At 37.4% G+C, this 22,263-nt stretch overlaps 1 protein-coding gene across 4 annotated transcripts in view; it reads right to left on the bottom strand.

The window, feature by feature from the left end:
- NFXL1 (nuclear transcription factor, X-box binding like 1) overlaps positions 1–22,263 on the bottom strand; it is an 80,278-nt gene that overhangs the window by 7,424 nt on the left and 50,591 nt on the right. For 3 of the 4 annotated variants that reach the window (XM_030919623.1, XM_010370800.2, XM_030919629.1), the window contains exons 19-20: positions 15,049–15,118; positions 311–415 (exon numbers count right to left, since the gene is read on the bottom strand). In XM_030919623.1, coding sequence (XP_030775483.1) covers positions 311–415; positions 15,049–15,118 — 175 coding nt within the window. Of the gene's footprint in view, positions 1–310; positions 416–13,186; positions 13,304–15,048; positions 15,119–22,263 lie in introns of those variants that run through there. The other variant, XR_748778.2, reaches the window with a different exon arrangement.

Raw genomic sequence — 22,263 nt, 5'->3', positions numbered from 1 at the left:
GACCTCAAATCTAAAGCACATTGACCAAGAGGGCATTGAACTTGGTTCTAACATAAAAAATAATTTTCCTTTTACTATTAAATTGCAGAAAATTAAATCACCAAAGCTTATTTTTAAAGTAAGTGTTTACTGAACAAGTAGGCTCATTTTAATAATAAAAAGGTTCTATTAAGTAAAACCTTAAAATTAAAAGGCAAAAACAAAAAAAGCCAAACAACTACCAAAACATATAGACCAAAAAACAAAAACAAGAAAACCATACAAAAACAATTTATATAGAAAAGTATTTTCAATAACTTAAAATATTTACCTTTTTTATTCTTTTACAAGGACATCTAAGTTTTACCTTCTGGTTGCAATTAAAGGGACATTCACCGGGATGACACATCTCTTTGCATCTATGACCACAAGGAAGCTAAAATAAAATCAAAATAAAGCAATTACATACTTACATCTTGATCATACTCTACCTTCCCCTAAACCCCAACAGTTTTAAGAGAGTCCATCACACAAAGGGTCAATCAATCCTAGCTAATGGGCTAATTTGTAAACTATTTTTTCTTTTAGATTTAAATTATTTTAAATATTTAATTATATATATATATAATTTAATTAAATTTAATTAAATATTCTCCCCAGCTCCACTCCAACAGTATATCTTACAGCCACCCTTGTAGCTAGTTATAGCCATGTAACTAAGTTCTGGTCAATGAAATGTAAGCAAGTACAGGTGATTCATGCTTCAAATCATTTCAAGAGTATACTTCATGTTCTTCTCTTCCCCATGTGCTGGAAATGATGAAAGCTGGAGCAATAATAGAAACCATGTGCCAAAGAGAGCAGAGTCGCCAGCTGACTTGGATTCATGGGTGAACACATGGAATACAATGACACACCTACCCTCCCTGTATTGCATTGTGGGAAAAAAACAAAAAAGAAAATGCCTTGTCCTTAAGCCATTGTACATTGTGTTACAACTGTTTAGCCTTTTATTCTACAACATTTACCCTTCTGACTACATAGTAAAGCATATCATTTAGGCAGCCAAAACAACTCAGTAATTGCCATGATGTCTATGCTCCGTGTCTTCAATTATTTACTGTCTTCCTATCCTAGTCAAGGGTTAAGATGAATGTTAATGGTCTGTCTATTCAAATCTTATCCACACTTTAAGACATGACTTAAATAACCATAATGGCCTGATATAATCTGTCTATATATAAATAAATAATAGTAGTTAAGTAAGAAATCTGTTTCTAAATTGTTGTAACATTGCTTGTGGTGTCTTGAAATTTTGCAAAAAACAATTTTTTTTAGGTACTTCATATATTTCTCTCTCTCCAACCAAATGTATATAAAATACACTATTTGTTAGGGGTTAAATGTCAAAGTCAAATTATCAGCAACTGAGTCCCAGGATATCTGTTTACTAACTGCAGGATCTTAGGCAAGTCACCTGACTTCTCTGTGTTTCACATGTAAAATTTCACATGTAAAAGAGTATTAGTACTTTATAAAGCTAATACTTTATATATGTGTGAGGATTAAATGAGTTCAGTATATTTAGTTATTATAATAAAAGTTGTTATTATTTTAAGTTCCTTGAGGGCAATGGTCTTACACAGTCATCAACTTACGGTGGTGCAACTTAAAACCATTTTCCAGTTTTACAATGGGTTTAATCAGGACATAAGCCTACTGTAAACCGAGGAACATCTGCATTTCTTTGTGCCTCTCATGTCATAATCCCTAACAAAGATACCTCCCAAATAGTAGAACCCTCAGTAAACATTTAAATTCTCTAATTACTGATCTCTATGATTCACCAGATTGATCTTTCGAAATACTGACTCCACTCACTTTAAGAAATTTAGAATCCTTTTCCTTTGTCTTTAGTCTCTTTCTAATGTGCGACTAGGTTTTTTTGTTCTTTAATTTTTCGCTGAGGCATTCATACTAAAACTAAATTCAGATCACTCACACTGTGCACTTCCACTAATCCTACTATAGGGCAGAGAACGGCTATTAATAGAATAAGTCCAGGTATTTCTGAATGATTTCAGTTTTGTTTTTCCCTATATCTAATACTGGACACTGAATACTACTTAACAAGCTCAATATTTATTCATTTTCAAATACTTACCTCACAGAGGTTGTTTCAAGCCTTTGTATTGCTTAATTTCATTCTTACCTTCATTCCTGCCAGTGCCTCTAGCCAGACTTCATAAACATTTGGCATTAGCTTACCACTTATTCTTACTCTCAAAATACATCTCTATATCCTCTTTCCTTAATTAATCTCTAAGGTAATTACATTAGTTATCGTCTCTTAAAAAGTAACTAACCCTTCCACTTCAAATTTATTACATTTTTATTGATACATAATATTTGTACATATTTATAGGGCACACGTAATTTTTTTTATTACACACATAGAATGTGTAATGATCAAGTCAGGGTATTTAAGGGTATTTATCATCTTGAGTATTGATCACTTCTATGTTTTGGGAACATTTCAAGTCCTCTCTTCTAGCTATTTGGAAATATATCTTAATCAACATCACTTTATCCCCTTCCCCCGATTCTTCTCGGCCTCTGATATCTATCATTTAAATCAATGATTGATTCTACAGGAGAAAGTGAAGAGGGAAGCTTATCAGATTCAATAAAGGAAGACCTTTTGAAAACACATAGGATCGTGGCTATATTATAGTGTCATCTTTCACTGTAAACAGTATTCTGTTGCGCTGGGGGCTGATGAAAGGTCAAAAATCACTGGTCTTGATGTTATATCTTTCTGCCTCCTAAAAGACCTCATACTCATCTTCACAATTTCATTGACATCTTCAAAGTCTGTCTTTTCTCTGGCTAGGTCTTCTGCCTTCAATAAATGGTATCTTTTTCTCTCTAAATCCTTCATGTGACCCTGCCACATACTGGTAAAAGTTGTAGAAGACATACATTGGGATGGCTGCCTGGTTCATCATAATTCCCCCAGTAGCCACAGCCATGGCTATGCTACCTATTCTAGTTCCCTGACTGGGTTGCCTGTGCCAAAAGGAGCCCTTGAATCCATGGTGAGTCTATTAAGTTTTCTGTCTTGGGAATCTAAAAACTTAAAAGAGCGAGATGGTGGTTTAAGTAGTCATCTCACTGTAAAGTCCCCTTAGGCTGCAGAGATCCTGCCTTTCCCAAAGCTTGACTGTACAGCATTTCCTTCAGGATCTGTGAATTACTCCCCAGTGTCTTCCAAATGCTCCCCACAATGTCTTCTCTCTCCTTTTTTTTTCCATAAGTAAGCTAAAATTGATTCTGCAATTTGCAACTAGGAAAACTGAAACTCATCTAGGTGTACTGTGCTGGTATCCAACATACGTCCCACGGGCAAAAGTAATACCTCTAATCCTGAAAACGTATTCAAACTCACTAGTAACCGGAGAATGTAAATTAAAACCACAATGAGATGCAAAAAGACTGGCAAAAATAAAAAATGCTGACCACACAAAATGTTGGTAGGGATGTGAAAGAGCAAGAACTTTCATCAATGGAAAGTTGAAAAACATTCTGATACTTTTCAGTAACTGGAAAAGTTACCGATTATAAACGGATACAACCATTTTGGAAATCAATTTGATATTATTAAAGTCAAAATTAAACATTCCCTATGACCAAGCAATTACACTACTGCATGCCTACAGAAATCTGTGCACATTATGTACCAGGTTGCAAAAGCAAGAATGTTCACAGCAGTATTTTTGATAACAACCCCAGTTGGAAATTATTCAAATGTCCACCCACAGTAAAACAAATAAATTATAGTGTACTCATACAATGGAATCAATGGACTACAGCTATATGCAATTAAAAATGACAAACATACATAAGCAAGTCACAAAAGTGCTACTTTTAAATTTTTTTTTTTTTTTTTTGAGTACAGGAGGACTGTTTATTTTAGGTACACTTCAGCTCAGTGGATTCGCATCCAAAAAGCTGAGCATTAAACAGACACAGAGCGGGGTTTTTGTAAGTGGACTTACAATAAATAAAACCAAAGCAGCTGATCATATGATAGGTCACATAATCTATAGCATAACATAACTTGTGGCCTTGCATAGCTGGTGGCCTTGTAGCTGCATTGAAAGAAAAACAAGAACTGGCTAAATACAGACATTTGTAAAATGTCTGTATTTACATTTTACACGCTTAAGAAGCCTGGGGAAACAGTAATAGTAAAATAATTTGTCTTTTTCTTCTCCTTCAACCTTGCTCTGGAAGGGGGCGGTATCTGGAGCCCATTCCTTTGGCCTTGGCTTCTCAAACAGCTTATCTTTTTTTTTTTTTTTTAATTATACTTTAAGTTCTAGGGTACATGTGCATAACGTGCAGGGTTGTTACATATGTATATTTGTGCCATGTTGGTGTGCTGCACCCATCAACTCGTCAGCACCCATCAATTCGTCAGCATGCATAAACTCGTCATTTACATCAGGTATAACTCCCAATACAATCCTTTACCCCCCCGCCCCGCCCGTGATAGGCCCCGGTGTGTTACGGTCCCCTTCCCGAGTCCAAGTGATCTCATTGTTCAGCTCCCACCAATCAGTGAGAACATGCAGTGTTTGGTTTTCTGTTCTTGCAATAGTTTGCTGAGAATGATGGTTTCCAGCTGCACCCATGTCCCTACAAAGGACACAAACTCATCCTTTTTTATGGCTGCATAGTATTCCATGGTGTATATGTGCCACATTTTCTTAATCCAGTCTGTCACTGATGGACATTTGGGTTGATTCCAAGTCTCTGCTATTGTGAATAGTGCCGCAATAAACATACGTGTGCATGTGTCTTTATAGCAGCATGATTTGTAATCTTTTGGGTATATACCAGTAATGGGATGACTGGGTCATATGGTACTTCTAGTTCTAGATCCTTGAGGAATTGCCATACTGTTTTCCATAATGGTTGAACTAGTTTACAATCCCACCAACAGTGTAAAAGTGTTCCTATTTCTCCACATCCTCTCCAGCACCTGTTGTTTCCTGACTTTTTAATGATTGCCATTCTAACTGGTGTGAGATGGTATCTCATTGTGGTTTTGATTTGCATTTCTCTGATGGCCAGTGATGATGAGCATTTTTTCATGTGTCTCTTGGCTGTATGAACGTCTTCTTTTGAGAAATGTCTGTTCATATCCTTTGCCCACTTTTTGATGGGGTTGTTTGTTTTTTTCTTGTAAATTTGTTTGAGTTCGTTGTAGGTTCTGGATATTGGCCCTCTGTCAGATGAGTAGATTGCAAAAATTTTCTCCCATTCTGTACGTTGCCTGTTCACTCTGATGGTAGTTTCTTTTGCTGTGCAGAAGCTCTTTAGTTTAATTAGATCCCATTTGTCAATTATGGCTTTTGTTGCCGTTGCTTTTGGTGTTTTAGACATGAAGTCCTTGCCCATGCCTATGTCCTGAATGGTATTACCTAGGTTTTCTTCTAGGGTTTTTATGGTATTAGGTTTAACATTTAAGTCTCTAATCCATCTTGAATTAATTTTCGTATAAGGAGTAAGGAAAGGATCCAGTTTCAGCTTCTACTTATGGCTAGCCAATTTTCCCAGCACCATTGATTAAATAGGGAATCCTTTCCCCATTTCTTGTTTTTCTCAGGTTTATCAAAGATCACATGGCCCTAGATGTGTGGTATTATCTCTGAGGACTCTGTTCTGCTCCATTGGTCTGTATCTCTGTTTTGGTACCAGTACCATGCTCTTTTGGTTACTGTAGCCTTGTAGTATAGTTTGAAGTCAGGTATCGTGATCCCTCCAGCTTTGTTCTCTTGACTTAGTATTGTCTTGGAAATGCGGGCTGTTTTTTGGTTCCATATGAACTTTAAAGCAGTTTTTTCCAATTCTGTGAAGAAAGTCATTGGTAGCTTGATGGGGATGGCATTGAATCTATAAATTACCTTGGGCAGTATGGCCATTTTCACGATATTGATGCTTCCTGTCCATGACCATGGTATATTCTTCCATTTGTTTGTGTCCTCTTTGATTTCACTGAGCAGTGGTTTGTAGTTCTCCTTGAAGAGGTACTTGACATCCCTTGTAAGTTGGATTCCTAGGTATTTTATTCTCTTGGAAGGAATTGTGAATGGAAGTTCATTCCTGATTTGGCACTCTGTTACTGCTGTATAAGAATGCTTGTGATTTTTGCACATTAATTTTGTATCCTGAGACTTTGCTGAAGTTGCTTATCAGCTTAAGGAGATTTTGGGCTGAGACAATGGGGTTTTCTAAATATACAATCATGTCATCTGCAAACAGGGACAACTCGACTTCTTCTTTTCCTAACTGAATACCCTTGATTTCTTTCTCTTGCCTGATTTTCCCAGCCAGAACTTCCAACACTATGTTGAATAGGAGTGGTGAGAGAGGGCATCCCTGGCTTGTGCCAGTTTTCAAAGGGAATTTTTCCAGTTTTTACCCATTCATTATGATATTGGCTGTGGGTTTGTCATAAATAGCTCTTATTATTTTGAGATACGTTCCATCAATACCGAATTTATTGAGCGTTTTTAGCATGAAGAGCTGTTGAATTTTGTCAAAGCCTTTTCTGCATCTATTGAGATAATCATGTGGTTCTTGTCTTTGGTTCTGTTTATATGCTGGAATATGTTTACTGATTTGCATATGTTGAACCAGCCTTGCATCCCAGGGATGAAACCCACTTGATCATGGTGGATAAGCTTTTTGATGTGCTGCTGGATCTGGTTTGCCAGTATTATATTGAGGATTTTTGCATCGATGTTCATCAGGGATATTGGTCTAAAATTCTTTTTTTGTTGTGTCTCTGTCAGGCTTTGGTATCAGGATGATGTTGGCCTCATAAAATGAGGATTCCCTCTTTTTCTATTGCTTGGAATAGTTTCAGAAGGAATGGTACCAGCTCCTCCTTGTACCTCTGGTAGAATTCAGCTGTGAATCCATCTGGTCCTGGACTTTTTTTGGTGGGTAGACTATTAATGATTGCCTCAATTTCAGAGCCTGCTATTGGTCTATTCAGGGATTCAGCTTCTCCCTGGTTTACCCTTGGGAGAGTGTAAGTGTCCAGGAAATTATCCATTTCTTCTAGATTTTCTAGTTGATTTGCGTAGAGGTGTTAATAGTATTCTCTGATGGTAGTTTGTATTTCTGTGGGGTCGGTGGTGATATCCCCGTTATCATTTTTTATTGCATCTATTTGATTCTTCTCTCTTATCTTCTTTATTCGTCTTGCTAGCGGTCAATCAATTTTGCTAATCTTTTCAGGAAACCAACTCCTGGATTCACTGATTTTTTGGAGGGTTTTTTGTGTCCCTATCTCCTTCAGTTCTGCTCTGATCTTAGTTATTTCTTGCCTTCTGCTAGCTTTTGAATGTGTTTGCTCTTGCCTCTCTAGTTCTTTTAATTGTGATGTTAGAGTGACAATTTGAGATCTTTCCAGCTTTCTCTTGTGGGCATTTAGTGCTATAAATTTCCCTCTACACACTGCTTTAAATGTGTCCCAGAGATTCTGGTATGTTGTATCTTTGTTCTCATTGGTTTCAAAGAACATCTTTATTTCTGCCTTCATTTCGTTATGTACCCAGTAGTGATTCAGGAGCAGCTTATTCAGTTTCCATGTAGTTGAGTGCTTTTGATTGAGTTTCTTAGTCCTGAGTTCTAGTTTGATTGCACTGTGGTCTGAGACACAGTATGTTATAATTTCTGTTCTTGTACATTTGCTGAGGAGTGCTTTACTTCCAATTATGTGGTCAATTTTGGAATAAGTGTGATGTGCTGAGAAGAATGTATATTCTGTTGATCTGGGGTGGAGAGTTCTACAGATGTCTATTAGGTCTGCTTGCTGCAGAGATGATTTCAATTCCTGGATATCCTTGTGAACTTTCTGTCTCGTTGATCTGTCTAATGTTGACAGTGGGGTGTTGAAGTCTCCCATTATTATTGTATGGGAGTCTAAGTGTCTTTATAAGTCTCTAAGGACTTGCTTTATGAATCTGGGTGCTCCTGTATTGGGTGCATATATATTTAGGATAGTTAGCTCTTCCTGTTGAATTGATCCCTTTACCATTATGTAATGGTCTTCTTTGTCTCTTTTGATCTTTGATGGTTTAAAGTCTGTTTTGTCAGAGACTAGGATTGCAACCCCTGCTTTTTTTTTGTTCTCCATTTGCTTGGTAGATCTTCCTCCATCCCTTCATTTTGAGCCTATGTATGTCTCTGCATGTGAGATGGGTCTCCTGAATACAGCAGACTGATGGGTCTTGACTCTTTATCCAGTTTGCCAGTCTGTGTCTTTTAATTGGAGCATTTAGTCCATTTACATTTAAGGTTAATATTGTTATGTGTGAACTTGATCCTGTCATTATGATATTAACTGGTTATTTTGCTCATTAGTTGATGCAGTTTCTTCCTAGCCTCGATGGTCTTTACATTTTGGCATGTTTTTGCGATGGCTGGTACCGGTTGTTCCTTTCCATGTTTAGGGCTTCCTTCAGGGTCTCTTGTAAGGCAGGCCTGGTGGTGATAAAATCTCTAAGCACTTGCTTATCTGTAAAGGATTTTATTTCTCCTTCACTGATGAAACTTAGTTTGGCTGGATATGAAATTCTGGGTTGAAAATTCTTTTCTTTAAGAATGTTGAATATTGGCCCCCACTCTCTTCAGGCTTGTAGAGTTTCTGCCGAGAGATCTGCTGTTAGTCTGATGGGCTTCCCTTTGTGGGTAACCCGACCTTTCTCTCTGGCTGCCCTTAAGATTTTTTTCTTCATTTCAACCTTGGTGAATCTGGCAATTATGGGTGTTGGAGTTGCTCTTCTCGAGGAGTATCTTTGTGGCGTTCTCTTTATTTCATGAATTTGAATGTTGGTCTGCCCTACTAGGTTGGGGAAGTTCTCCTGGATGATATCCTGAAGAATGTTTTCCAACTTGGTTCCATTTTCTACCTCACTTTCAGGCACCCCAATCAGACGTAGATTTGGTCTTTTTACATAATCCCATACTTCTTGCAGGCTTTGTTCATTTCTTTTTCGTCTTTTTTCTTTAGATTTCTCTTCTCACTTCATTTCATTCATTTGATCCTCAATTGCTGATACTCTTTCTTCCAGTTGATCGAGTTGGTTACTGAAGCTTGTGCATTTGTCACGTATTTCTCGTGTCATGGTTTTCATCTCTGTCAGTTCGTTTATGGCCTTCTCTGCATTAATTATTCTGGTTATCAATTCTTCCACTCTTTTTTCAGGATTTTTAGTTTCTTTGAGCTGGGTACGTAATTCCTCCTTTAGCTCTGAGAAGTTTGATGGACTGAAGCCTTCTTCTCTCATCTCGTCAAAGTCATTCTCCGTCCAGCTTTGATTCGTTGCTGGCGATGAGCTGCGTTCCTTTGGAGGGGGAGATGAGCTCTTATTCTTTGAATTTCCAGCTTTTCTGCCCTGCTTCTTCCCCATCTTTGTGGTTTTATCTGCCTCTGGTCTTTGATGATGGTGACGTACTGATGGGGTTTTGGTGTGGGTGTCCTTCCTGTTTGATAGTTTTCCTTCTAACAGTAGGCCCCTCAGCTGTAGGTCTGTTGGAGATTGCTTGAGGTCCACTCCAGACCCTGTTTGCCTGGCTATCAGCAGCAGAGGCTGCAGAAGATAGAATACTGCTAAACAGCGAGTGTACCTGTCTGATTCTTACTTTGGAAGCTTCCTCTCAGGGGTGTACTCCACCATGTGAGGTGTGGGGTGTCGGTCTGCCCCTAGTGGTGGATGTCTCCCAGTTAGGCTACTCAGCGGTCAGGGACCCACTTGAGCAGGCAGTCTGTCCGTTCTCAGATCTCAACCTCCGTGTTGGGAGATCCACTGCTCTCTTCAAAGCTGTCAGACAGAGTCGTTTGTGTCTGCAGAGGTTTCTGCTGCTTTTGTTGTTGTTGTTGTTGTTGCTGTTATTGTTGTTTAGCTGTGCCCTGTCCTCAGAGGTGGAGTCTACAGAGACTGGCAGGCCTCCTTGAGCTGCTGTGAGCTCCACCCAGTTCGATCTTCCCAGGGCTCTGTTTACCTACTTAAGCCTCAGCAGTGGCAGGCGCCCCTCCCCCAGCCTCACTGCTGCCTTTCAGTTAGATCGCAGACTGCTGTGCTAGCAATGAGGAAGGCTCCGTGGGCATGGGACCCTCCCGGCCAGGTGTGGGATATAATCTCCTGGTGTGCCCGTTTGCTTAAAGTGCTGTATTGGGGTGGGAGTCACCCGATTTTCCAGGTGTTATGTGTCTCAGTTCCCCTGGCTAGGAAAAGGGATTCCCTTCCCCCTTGCGCTTCCCAGGTGAGGCGATGCCTCACCCTGCTTCAGCTCTGGCTGGTCAGGCTGCAACAGCTGACCAGCGCCGATTGTCCAGCAGTCCCTAGTGAGATAAACCCAGTACCTCAGTTGAAAATGCAGAAATCACCTGTCTTCTGTGTCGCTCGCGCTGGGAGCTGGAGACTGAAGCTGTTCCTATTCGGCCATCTTGCTCCGCCCCCCTAAACTTTTAACATTGGCAAACAATATTGTCTGCAGATATACATACTGGTAGTAAAAACTGTAAATAAAAGTAAGGAAAGGATTACTATAAAAGGGTGGTTAGCCTATAGGATAGATGATGGGAACTATAGTCAGACAGGGACCTTGACAAATTTCTGGTATGCCAGCATTACTTGATTTTTTGACCTGGGTAGAGTTAACACAGTATTCACTTTTTAACTGTTAAACCATACATATTTATATTATATTATGTACTTTTAGATATATATGTGATATTTCATTGCTTAAAAAAATTAAATCACGTGACCATTTTCCTGTTAGATGTGTAAGTATATGTCATCTCAAAACCCAGGTTATATTTCTGAAAAAACTGAAAAGCAGTTACAAAGAAAGCTGACTTGAATGCATAAGATAAAATGATGGCTATCTTTAATACAGATTTCATAGCAAAAAACAGAGGTCTTTCTAAAATATTCACTTAAGAGATGAAATGTATTGCCCTTCCCACTCAAAGTGGGACAGGGTTTTTCTACTCTACTCAGCCCTCAACATCATTCTGCTAGCACTTCAGTAAGTCATACCAAACAGTTTACTGACAAACAACACTGTCTGCATCAAAATGTTCCACTTTAATTCCAATAATAGGAAAAGCCCTCTTTCAAAAGAACTAAGAAACGCTTGTAGAACAACATTGTTTGTAGATAATCATAATCACCATAACTACCACATATATAGTGCTTACCATTAACTAAGTCCATTACATGTTATTACCTCATATAATACTCAGCACTCTGACATGGGTATTACTAGTGCCCCATTCTATATATGAATAAGTTCAGTTACAGAGAAGTTAAATAATGTTTCCAACTAAAAAGTAGAAAAGTTTGCATGGGAATGAGAAAACCAAATTCATAAATAATTTTAAAAAGCAGAAATACCAGCCAGGCACAGTGTCTCACACCTGTAATCCCAGCACTTTGGGAGGCCAACATGGGCGAATCACGAGTTCAGGGGTTCAAGACCAGCCTAGCCAACATGGTGAAACCCTGTTTCTACTAAAAATACAAAAAATTAGCTGGGCGTAGTGGCGTGTGCCTGTAATCTCAGCTACTCGGGCAGCTGAGGCAGAAGAATCGCTTGAACCTGGGAGGTTGAGGTTGTAGTGAGCCAGATTGCACCACTGTACTCCAACACTGTGAGACTCTGTCTCAAAAAAAAAAAAAAAAAAGGTAGAAATACCACATGATCTCACTTATATGTGAAATATAAAAAAGCTGAACTCATATAAGTGAAAGAACAGAATGGTAGTTGCCAGTGACTGAAGGACAGAAGGGGATTGGGAGAATTTTGGTCAAAGTATACAAAATTTCAGTTAGATATGAGAAATAAATGCAAGACATCTATTGTACAAAATAGTGACTATAGTTAATAACATATATCGTATTCTTAAAAATTGCTAAGAGTAGATGTTAAGTGTTCTCACCATAAAAAAATGCATATATTAACTCAACTTAGCCATTCCACAATGTATACATATTTCAAAATATGTTGCCTATGGTAAATATATAAAATTTTATCAATTAAAAACTTTAAACATGTTTTAAAAAATAAAATAACTGAAGCCCCATACCACGCAAAATAAAATAAAACTTCCATTTTGTTCCTCTTTATATCGCTTTTAAAAAAGAGCAGAAATGTATATGTGGGGCACAGTTTAAAGGTATGTTCTTAATGGCATCATTATGTTTTCATTTAGTTAAATTCAAACCTAATAATCCATAGAGTGTATATCAGAGACACAGTGGAGCTGGAGGGATAAGCTTATGCCACTCCCACAATTTATTCTTTTATTCACATTCAATAAACATTTACCAGCAGCTTAATGTGTACAACCTGTGTAACAGGCACTGGATACAAAGACAAATACAACATAGTCCCCCACCCATAAGAATCTATAGTATGGGAAAGAGACAAGAACATATATAAGAGTACATCGGAATTTACCAGAATCCCATACCTTAACTTTGAAGTACAAAGATTCAAAGTGATATACTTCTTGACTGATTCTAATTATGACCTCATTCTGTAGCTCACTGGTTCTCAATGTGTGCTCTTGGACCAACAGTATCACTACTGCTTACTATTTAATAGAAATGGAAAATGTAGGCCCCACTCCAGGCCTACAAAATCAGAAACTCTAGACAGGGACCCAGCAATCTGTGTTTGTTTGTTTGTTTTTTGAGATGGAGTTTTGCTCTTGTTGCCCAAGCTGGAGTGCAATGGCACCATCTTGGCTCACTGCAACTTCCGCCTCCCAGGTTCAAGCGATTCTCCTGCCTCAGCCTCCCGAGTAGCTGGGATTACAGGCACATGCCACCACGCCAGGCTATTTTTTTTTCTTTTGTATTTTTTAGTAGAAATGGGGTTTCACCATGTTAGCCAGGTTAGTCTCAAACTCCTGACCTCAGGTCATCCACCCACCTCAGCCTCCCAAAGTGCTGGGATTACAGGCATGAGCCACCATGCCCGGCCCAGCAATCTGAGTTTTAACAAACCTTTAAAGTGATTCTAATGAATGTTAAAGCGTTAGAATTACTGTTATGGTGCCACCAACGTCAAGGGACCATAAATGAAAATGAGTTCTACTAGACACAGTGAAATTCACCTGTCTACTCTTAGATTGTCCCAAACTATAACGGCCATTTGGATTGTTCCCAGGCTCCAGATAAATTTTTCAAGAAAGTCCAAGACGATCTAGTAATACCAGGGGTTCCAGAAGGACCTAGAATCCAAAATCATGAAAATGACCCATCTAGTCCCACCAAAAGTCATAGCATCACAACTTATTTATAACTAAGGAAATTCTAAGTTACAAATTAGCAACACTTGAATTAAATTACCATGTTTCTTCCTAATAAATCATACAAGGTTACTAAGATTAAAAATAAAACATTCCCAACTACTTATTACCTGGAATCTGAATTGGGATGAAATAAAATTTATTTTAACAAGGCAAGTTCAGGATTTGAATAATTCAAAAAATTAAATATCCCACACCCTAGGTTCACTTATAAAGACAGGATTATCGAAATAACCATTTGTTACTTCAAATGGCCTCTCTTCTTATAATCTTACATAAATTTAAAAACTCAATTTCCAACAGATTTTAAATCCATAAAAAGTGGTCCAAAGCCTTAAAGGAAAATACTAAAAAGGTATGTAATGTATTGATTCCTGTTTTATACTTAATCAAAGACTGATTATGATATTTAAGACTCAGTTGTCATCGGCCGGGCGCGGTGGCTCACGCCTATAATCCCAGCACTTAGGGAGGCCAAGGCGGGTGGATCACGAGGTCAGGAGATCGAGATCATCCTGGCTAACACAGTGAAACCCTGTCTCTATTAAAAATACAAAAAATTGGCCGGGCATGGTGGCGGGCGCCTGTCGTCCCAGCTACTCGGGAGGCTGAGGCAGGAGAATGGCATGAACCTGGGAGGCAGAGCGTGGAGTGAGCCGAGATCCCACCACTGCACTCCAGCCTGGGCTACAGAGAAGACTCCGTCTCAAAAAAAAAAAAAAAGAGAAAAAGAAAAGAAAAGAAAAAAAAAGACTCAGTTGTCATCTATTTCCGACTCTAAATAAGGTGAGAAACACTTAGATAAGTGTATAAAGACAATTTAAAGGAAAAAGGTACTATATAGTACATCTGTAAGTCAAAAGGATTCCTTTTTAAATGTCTACCCAAATCAAGTAATTTTAACTGTCCCACTCCCAAATCCAAAAGTGCACCTTCCCTTTCAGATTGGCCAAACGTAGACGGACTGCTTTGGTTTCTCAAATTATTACCAGGATAAATCACTAGCGAGTTTACCTTTTTACTTTGCACAATTTTTTCTAACTACTTTTTGATAGTTTTAGTTTGAATAAAATGCTTACACAACCACCAGAATCTTTAAAAACACAACTTTATAGGTGAATGTTTTATATTAATAGAGTAATGAACTTGAAAGAGTCAATGATCTGAATGGCACCAACACAAAAGGCCACAATGAAAATGCAGAGGTATCTTCTACGTCATCATCTTCAAAATGCTGTGGATATTAATATCTATCCTTGCACATTATCCCACCACAGATGTACACACATGCACATGCATACACACACGCATCCCTATTTTTAAAAATAAACTACTATGGATTTACTGTCTAACTGCTATGACCCACATCATTTCTGACATACTTTAAGTATGAATCACATTTTGAGGGATAAGCACTAGGTTAATACTTTATTACATAAAGTATGTAAGCTATCTTTAAAATTGCTTTCTTAAATCTTCAAAGGGCCATTTCAGGTCCTAATATCACCAAATTTATAAAATGAGATGTATCTACCCTATGTCTTACATTTTTATTTAAAAAGCTACAACAGAGAAGACCTGAAATAATTTGACCAAACAAGAAAAAAGAAAATCCAAGAGAAACAATGCCCAAGGAATACAATTTAAAAGGTTGTAGTAAAGCTTACCTCTTTAGGGCACTGATTTTTGCAACAACTGAGGAGGTTCTTTTCATTTACATCAGCTGTGGTTATTTTTCTAAAAATAAGAAAGTTGATGACATTCAAACAAAAATCCATTTTATAGCATAATTTTTCTAAAAATAACTCATAATTTCAAACATATCCATAAAATTATCTTTTTTCCTCAAGAAATACTTTAATCCTCTGTAACAATTATCTTCGAATTACTTAATTGTTCTGATAACTCAAATCATCCAGCCCTTTACTACTAACAAGTCAAATGCCAAAAGTGTAATTGCTGCAAGAAGTACAAAACACACACAAAATATCATCTGGGCCTGGCCTCTCTTTAATAGTTTCTGTAACTATCTTTCCCTATAGATTAAATTCATAATTACAATTGTTCTTAATGCCCCTACATAAAAAATTTTAAAACTAATTATTTAATATGTTCAAATTGAGGAATTTAGGTTATTTGATGAGAAATAAAATTAACTTTTTAAAAAGCTTGGGTAAGCTATTAATATTATAAATTAATTCATTGTAGGCCAGGTACAGTGGCTCCAGCCTGTAATCCCAGCACTTTGGGAGACTAAGACAGGCGGATCACTTGAGGCTGGGAATTCGAGACCAGCCTGGTCAACATGGTGAAAGCCCATTTCCACTAAAAATACAAAAATTAGCCAGGCGTGATGGCGCATGCCTGTAATCCTGGCTACTCAGGAGGCTGAGGCATGAGAATTGCTTGAACCCGAGGCAGAGGCTGCAGTGAGTCAAGATCATGACACTGCACTCCAGTCTGGGTGACCGAGCGAGACTGTCTCAAAAAAAAAAAAAAAAATAGTAATTCACTTCAGATCTGATCATTTTAGAACACTCTGCACTTTAAAATGCTTTTATATCTCAGTGAGTAATTCAGAAAAAAGTCACAAACACCAAGGAATAAACCTACTTTCCAATAGACACTGCCTAAGTCAGTAACTAGTGACAATCTAAAACTCCCTATCATACGCATCTCACTTTTCTCTCTCCCATACCTTTTTCCTCTTTTCCTTTATTCTGTATTTTCTTGCTTTTCCTATTCTTGCTTTCACCAGACATAACTGCCAAAATATACCATAAGTTCAGTCTCCTTAATGTTAATTAAAACTATTATCTAAATAGTCATACTAAATTAGCTATAAATATACTCTAAGATATTTCTTGGCAAAGTTTCACTTAATACCACAAAGTTTTTATGCTGGCTCTATTAAACACTATTGCATTTTTAAGATTCTTCCAAGCAGAATGTTCACCTCTGAACTTAAGAGTTAACATTATTTTATTCCTTTTACTCTATACTTAGGAATAAATTAAATTTTCAAGGGTCCGTATCTTTTATATCCAAATTCTACAGAAGAAATTAACATGAAGCAGAAAAAGACTATGGCATAATAATATACACATATTGGTTTTCGTCCATGGTTCTTGGCTCATCACTCCCACAGCCCCTGTTATTTTTCCCCAAGGCATGCCATTAAAACTAAAAATATAGTCTTCCTCCACCTTTCTGTCTTGAGCAGGCCATAAAGAAATTCTCTGACCTACCTTGTCTGATCGTAGGTCATAAGACCCCATTTCAGAAGGGGTCCTGTCCCATACTCTGGAAGAAGGAATGCTTCACACACAGGCCAAAAAGAACTGAAACAGGCCTTGTTGAGTTTCCCCACTCGGTCTATAGTTATTAGATCAAACCCTCTGTCCAGTCACACTTCTACATGAGTGTCTGTACTTCAATCATGCCTATCCAATGAATTCTCAATAAAGGCCCAAGAAGTTAGGGTACAAAAAGCTTATGAATAGCTGAACACAGAAGTTCCTGGAGGGTGGTATGCGAATGGTGGGGCAGGGGTAGGAATGGAATTGCCATACCCCTTCTTTCATCCCTCACTCTATGTATCTCTTCATCTGTATACTTTGCAATATCCTTTATAATAAACCAGTAAACATAAATAAGTTTTTCTCTGAGATCTGTGAGGCACTCTAGCAAATTAAACCCAAAGAGGGGGTTGTGTGAACCTAAACTTGAAGCCAGTCAGTCAGAAATTCCAGAGGCCTGAACTTGAGACTAGTGTCTGAAGGGGAAGCAGTCTTGTGGGACTGATCCCTCAACCTACAGGATCTGACACTTTCTCCAGGTAGTCTCAGAAATGAATTACAGGACACCCAGCTGGTGCCTGCTATAAAAGTGACTGTTTTCTTTTTGGTTGGAAGAAACTCCCACACATCTAGTCACAAAAGTCTTTTGTGTTGATTATTGTGGTTTAAGAGCAGAGGAAAAACAGTTTGTGTCTTTTTCCACACAGGACTAAAAGGAAAAGATGACTTAAATAATTCACTGAATTGAAAGCAAATGAAATTATAAGAACTGAAGAGATAGAATTCTATATTAAAACTTATACTTTAATATGTATTTAAGAAAAAAACATCTGTAGTGCTGAGGTAATGGAAGCCACCTTAATCCAAATACATCCACATGCCCCCCTCAGAAAACATATAGCTCATTAATAACAAATAAAATCACTAAATCCCATGACTGCAGCACAACCAGAAGATTTCTACAAATTTCTACAAACTTCAAATTACCTATAACTAGGAAAAAAAAAAAAAAAAAAAAAAAAAAAACTTCTGATAGAGCTATTTCTCAAGCTCCCAATGCAAGTATTTTCATAGAGCTAGTGGAGTTCTAAAAAAAACTAAATGGAAAAGAGAAGAGGAGGCTGAGCTAAAATCACAACAGAAAAAAAGTCCCCATAAGTATGAAAACCCTGAAAATATCCTGGTAGACCACAGCACTAACTAAAGGGAATGGATTTTAAAAAGCACACAAGGCTGGGTGCAGTGGCTCACGCCTCTAATCTCAGCACTTTGGGAGGCCGAGGCAGGTGAACTGCCTGAGCCCAGGAGTTCAAGACCAGCCTCGGCAACACGGCAAAACCCCGTCTCTACAAAAAAACACCAAAATTAGCCTAGTGTGATGGTGTGCACCTATAGTCCTAGCTACTAGGAAAGCTGAAGTGGGAAGATCATCTGAGCCTGGGAGGTCAAGGCTGCAGTGAGCCGTGAGTGTGCCACTGCATCCAGACTGGGAGACAGAAAGACACTTTGTCTCAAAAATTAAAATTAAAATTAAATAAAATAAAGTAAGTACACAAGATTCAAGTAGGCAATCTTGGAAAGGCAACTCTGGGAAGAAGGTAAAAAGGGAAAGGCAGACTTTAGGCAGACTTCTTTAGACCCGGCAAAAGAAGAAGGGAAATTTAGGATTTTGCAAGACCAAAGAAAACAAAAGTAAAATAAGGACACATAACTCCTTTCCTCTTCTCAGCACCACCCTAAAACGTCAACCATTTAAAAAACTGTATTGTCCCACACTGAGAAGAGAGTGGTCATCAACTAGAAATCTTATACTAACCTCTGTCCGAAAACATAAAGATATATAATTTACATCTATAAAAAACTACTATAGAAAATAAACAGAAAATGACATCCAAAGCCCTTTCACTGATGAAAATCCCCTCCTGTATCTCTCACCCCCCCAAAAAAAAAAAAAAAGTACAAAGAAGAAGAAAACTGGAACACAATATTCCAAACTGAATTAACTATATGAAACACCGCCTGTACAGAAGCGTTAACCTAGCAGACCTGACCACTATCTTTTGAAAGGCCTCCTTGTAAGACTAGCCCTTGGCTGGTGCTTGGGAATTTGGATTTCAGGAAGGTTCCCACCATTCCTAGAACTGATAAGAACAGCTGACTATGTCTAAACTGTTTGTATAAATCAATGGTTTATGTTGAACAGTTTCTTTCCCTCTGAGAGCCCTGAACTCTGGTATGTACCAGGTGAGGCTGCCTATGTAGCCTTCCCCAATAAAAACTCTAGGTGCTCAGTCTCTAATGAACTTCTCTGGTTGGAAGCGTTTTACAAGTGTTGTCACAACTCATTACTAGGGGAATTAAGTGCATCCTATGTGGCTCCAATGGGAGGAGACTCTGGACGCTTGTGATTGGTTTCCCCTACACTTCACCTCATGTGCCTTTTCCCTTTGCTGACTGTGCCTCCTACCCTTTTGCTGTAATAACTCATAGCTGTAGGTATAACTATATGCTGAGTTCTGTGAGTCCTAGCAAATTACCCAATATAAGCAAGTATAGGGCCCTTCAATACACTACCACCTTAAGTCAGAAAAGCAAAACCTAAGAACATAATAGAGAAGAAAAAGAAGAAATGAACAAAGGTTGACTAAATTTAGGGGAAAAAAACATTAAGATAAAATTACATCAGAAATAAAAACTAAATTACAAGGTGCTCATGGAATAACATATTTACAGAAGAACATACTTGAATCAAAAGTTAATAAGGGTCCCTGAAATGAGGCAGCAAAACAACCTAGATGATAAAAATGAGATTTAGAAAAAGTGTCAAAGAAGTAATTGAGTGAAATGGGAGACAGAAAAAGAAAATCCAACATATATACAATTGGTATCACTAAAAAACAAAAAGAAAATAAATGAAACAGATCTGGTATTTAAAACTATAATCCAGGAAAATAAAAATACTGAACTTATATGTTGAAAGGGCTAATCAGGTACCTGGAAAAATTTATCAAAAATTATTAACCCTGAGTCATACCTTAATAAAAACATTAGATTTTAAAGATGGAGGAGGAAGAGGAGGGAAGTAAAGGAGAAAGAAACAACTTTAGGGGTCCCAGGCAAAAAAGATCAATTAACTCGTAAGGAAGAGAGATTGGCATCAAATTTCTCAAAAGTAAAATATAAACGAAAGCGACATAGAGCAACATTTCCAAGAAATTCTAGGAAAGAACACACCAATAAAAGACTTTTTATACAGTTGTAAATGCTACAGCAAAACATTCTTGAAACATGCAAGGGAATGTTTAAGAATTAAGTATTCAGGGAATACTATACTCACAAGCTCTCTTGGGAAAACTACTAGAGGATGCACTTCATTCATCCAAGAGAAGACCGGGAAATTTCAGCAAAAAGACTGATGGTTGAAATTTAAAATTGAAAATCTAAGAAAAAAAGGGCTGGGCACAGTGGCTCACACCTGTAATCCCAGCACTTTGGGAGGCCGAGGCAGGTGGATCATGAGGTCAGGAGATCGAGACCATCCTGGCTAACACAGTGAAACCCTGTCTCTATTAAAAATACAAAAAAATTAGCCGGCGTGGTAGCGGGAGGCTGTAGTCCCAGCTACTCAGGAGGCTGAGGCAGGAGAATGGCGTGAACTCGGGAGGTGGAGCTTGCAGTGAGTCGAGATCGTGCCACTGCACTCCAGCCTGGGCGACAGAGCGAAACTCCATCTCAAAAAAAAAAAAAAAAAAAAAAGAAGAAGAAAAAAAGGTCGGAATGAGGGTAGAATAATATATAAATGTTGTATGTTCTGAAAAAGAATAAAGCATGCAACTAAACAATGAGAAGAGGAGGAGAGAAAAAAAGGCAAATAAAATAAACTCACTGACTGTAATATAGTCTTAAACGAGAACCAGGTGATAAAATTAAAAGCTCCAAACCAGTTAGTAAAAGATGAAAGAAATAAGGGTCTAAAGACATTAAAAAGGTACAAATAAAAAGTAATCAATCACTAAATGAAAACAAACCTTAACAGGAGAAACTTTTAAGAGCAAAGAAAACATATCACATAAAGAAAAAGTGACATAACATAATACAAACAGTAATCATAAAGTAATAATTCAGAGCTAAACCAAAGATATTAGTGATATTAAAAATTGTTAAAGGACTTACTTAACTTGCCTATTAAAATGAAAAAGGGGATGCATAAGAACTCAAGACAAAGGTATTAAATGTGACAAAGGATACCTTTCAATGCTAAGAGCCAAAATTATTAAAAATGCTGTACAACATGTAACAGCTTAATCATCTTTATAAGCAAAAATCTACAGCAGATGCAAAGACACACAGAAACACACTAATAGGCTAGGCATGATGGCTCACGCCTATAATCTCAACATTTTAGGAAGCTGAGGCAGGAGGGTCTCTTGAGCCCAGGTGTTTCGAGACCAGCCTGGGAAACACAGTGAGACCACATCTCTACAAAAAATTTCTTAAAAATTATCTAGGCATGGTGGTATGTGGCTGTAGCCCCAGCTACTTGGGAGGCTGAGGCAGGAGGATCACTTGAGCCCAGAAGTTCAAGGCTGCAGTGAGCCATGACCACACCACTGCACTTCAGCTTGGCCAATAGAGTGAGACTGCCTCAAAACACAAAAACAAAACAAAAAGAAACACACTAATAATACAGAATTTTAACACAGCATTTTCAATATAAGACAAAGCTACTGTATTAAAACATGATCCACACACACAACCCAAATCTTATATTCTGATTTTTAAGATATTATATCTTCTCAAGCACATGGAACATTCACAAAAATTGATCACCTTATTTTACAAAGGAAGCACTGTTAAGTTCCATAAATTAGAAAAAAATTACAAACACATGCTCTGATCACAACACAATAAAACTAGATCTTATATTTTAAAAATCTTGAGCATAGGAGGAAATACAATGTAAAGATATAGAAAGTCTCAAATATAAAGAAAGCAGTACACACATGAATATATGGAATATACCTAAAGCAGTAAATAATCCATAAGCTTTAAGCACATCTATGATAAAAATGAAATCATAAAAATAAATGAATTAAATTCTCAATTCTTCTTAAAGAAATTTAGAAATTTCTTTTTAAAGGAAATAATAAAATAAGAGCAGAAAAAAATGTGGTAAACCATAAAAGAACAGTCAATCCAATTAATCAAAATCCTAGGTTTTTTAAAATAAAAAAATTTACTACCTGACACTCAAGAAAAAGGAAGAAAGCAAAAATATTCAAAATAAGAATGAAAAGGGGAAATAGTAAAACAACAACAAAATTTTCATCACAATAAGCAACTACTTTACAAACTTTTATACAAATAACTTTGAAAAATCTAGATGAAATAGATAATTTATAAGGAAAATAATAGTTTCCCAAAAATGACCCCATAAGAGAGAGAAATTTTCATTAGAAAAAACAGAGAAAGTTATCAAAAACAACACACACATACCAGGCCCAGATGGTTTCATAGAGGAATTCCATAAAACCCTCAATGACCAGTTAATCCCAATGATACTACATAAAGTATTCTAAAGCA

The sequence above is a fragment of the Rhinopithecus roxellana genome, chromosome 2, assembly GCF_007565055.1.
Source record: "Rhinopithecus roxellana isolate Shanxi Qingling chromosome 2, ASM756505v1, whole genome shotgun sequence".
NCBI classification, from domain to species: domain Eukaryota; kingdom Metazoa; phylum Chordata; class Mammalia; order Primates; family Cercopithecidae; genus Rhinopithecus; species Rhinopithecus roxellana.
Note: the sequence above shows the minus strand (reverse complement) of the source record. Positions and strands in the feature narration are given on the sequence as shown.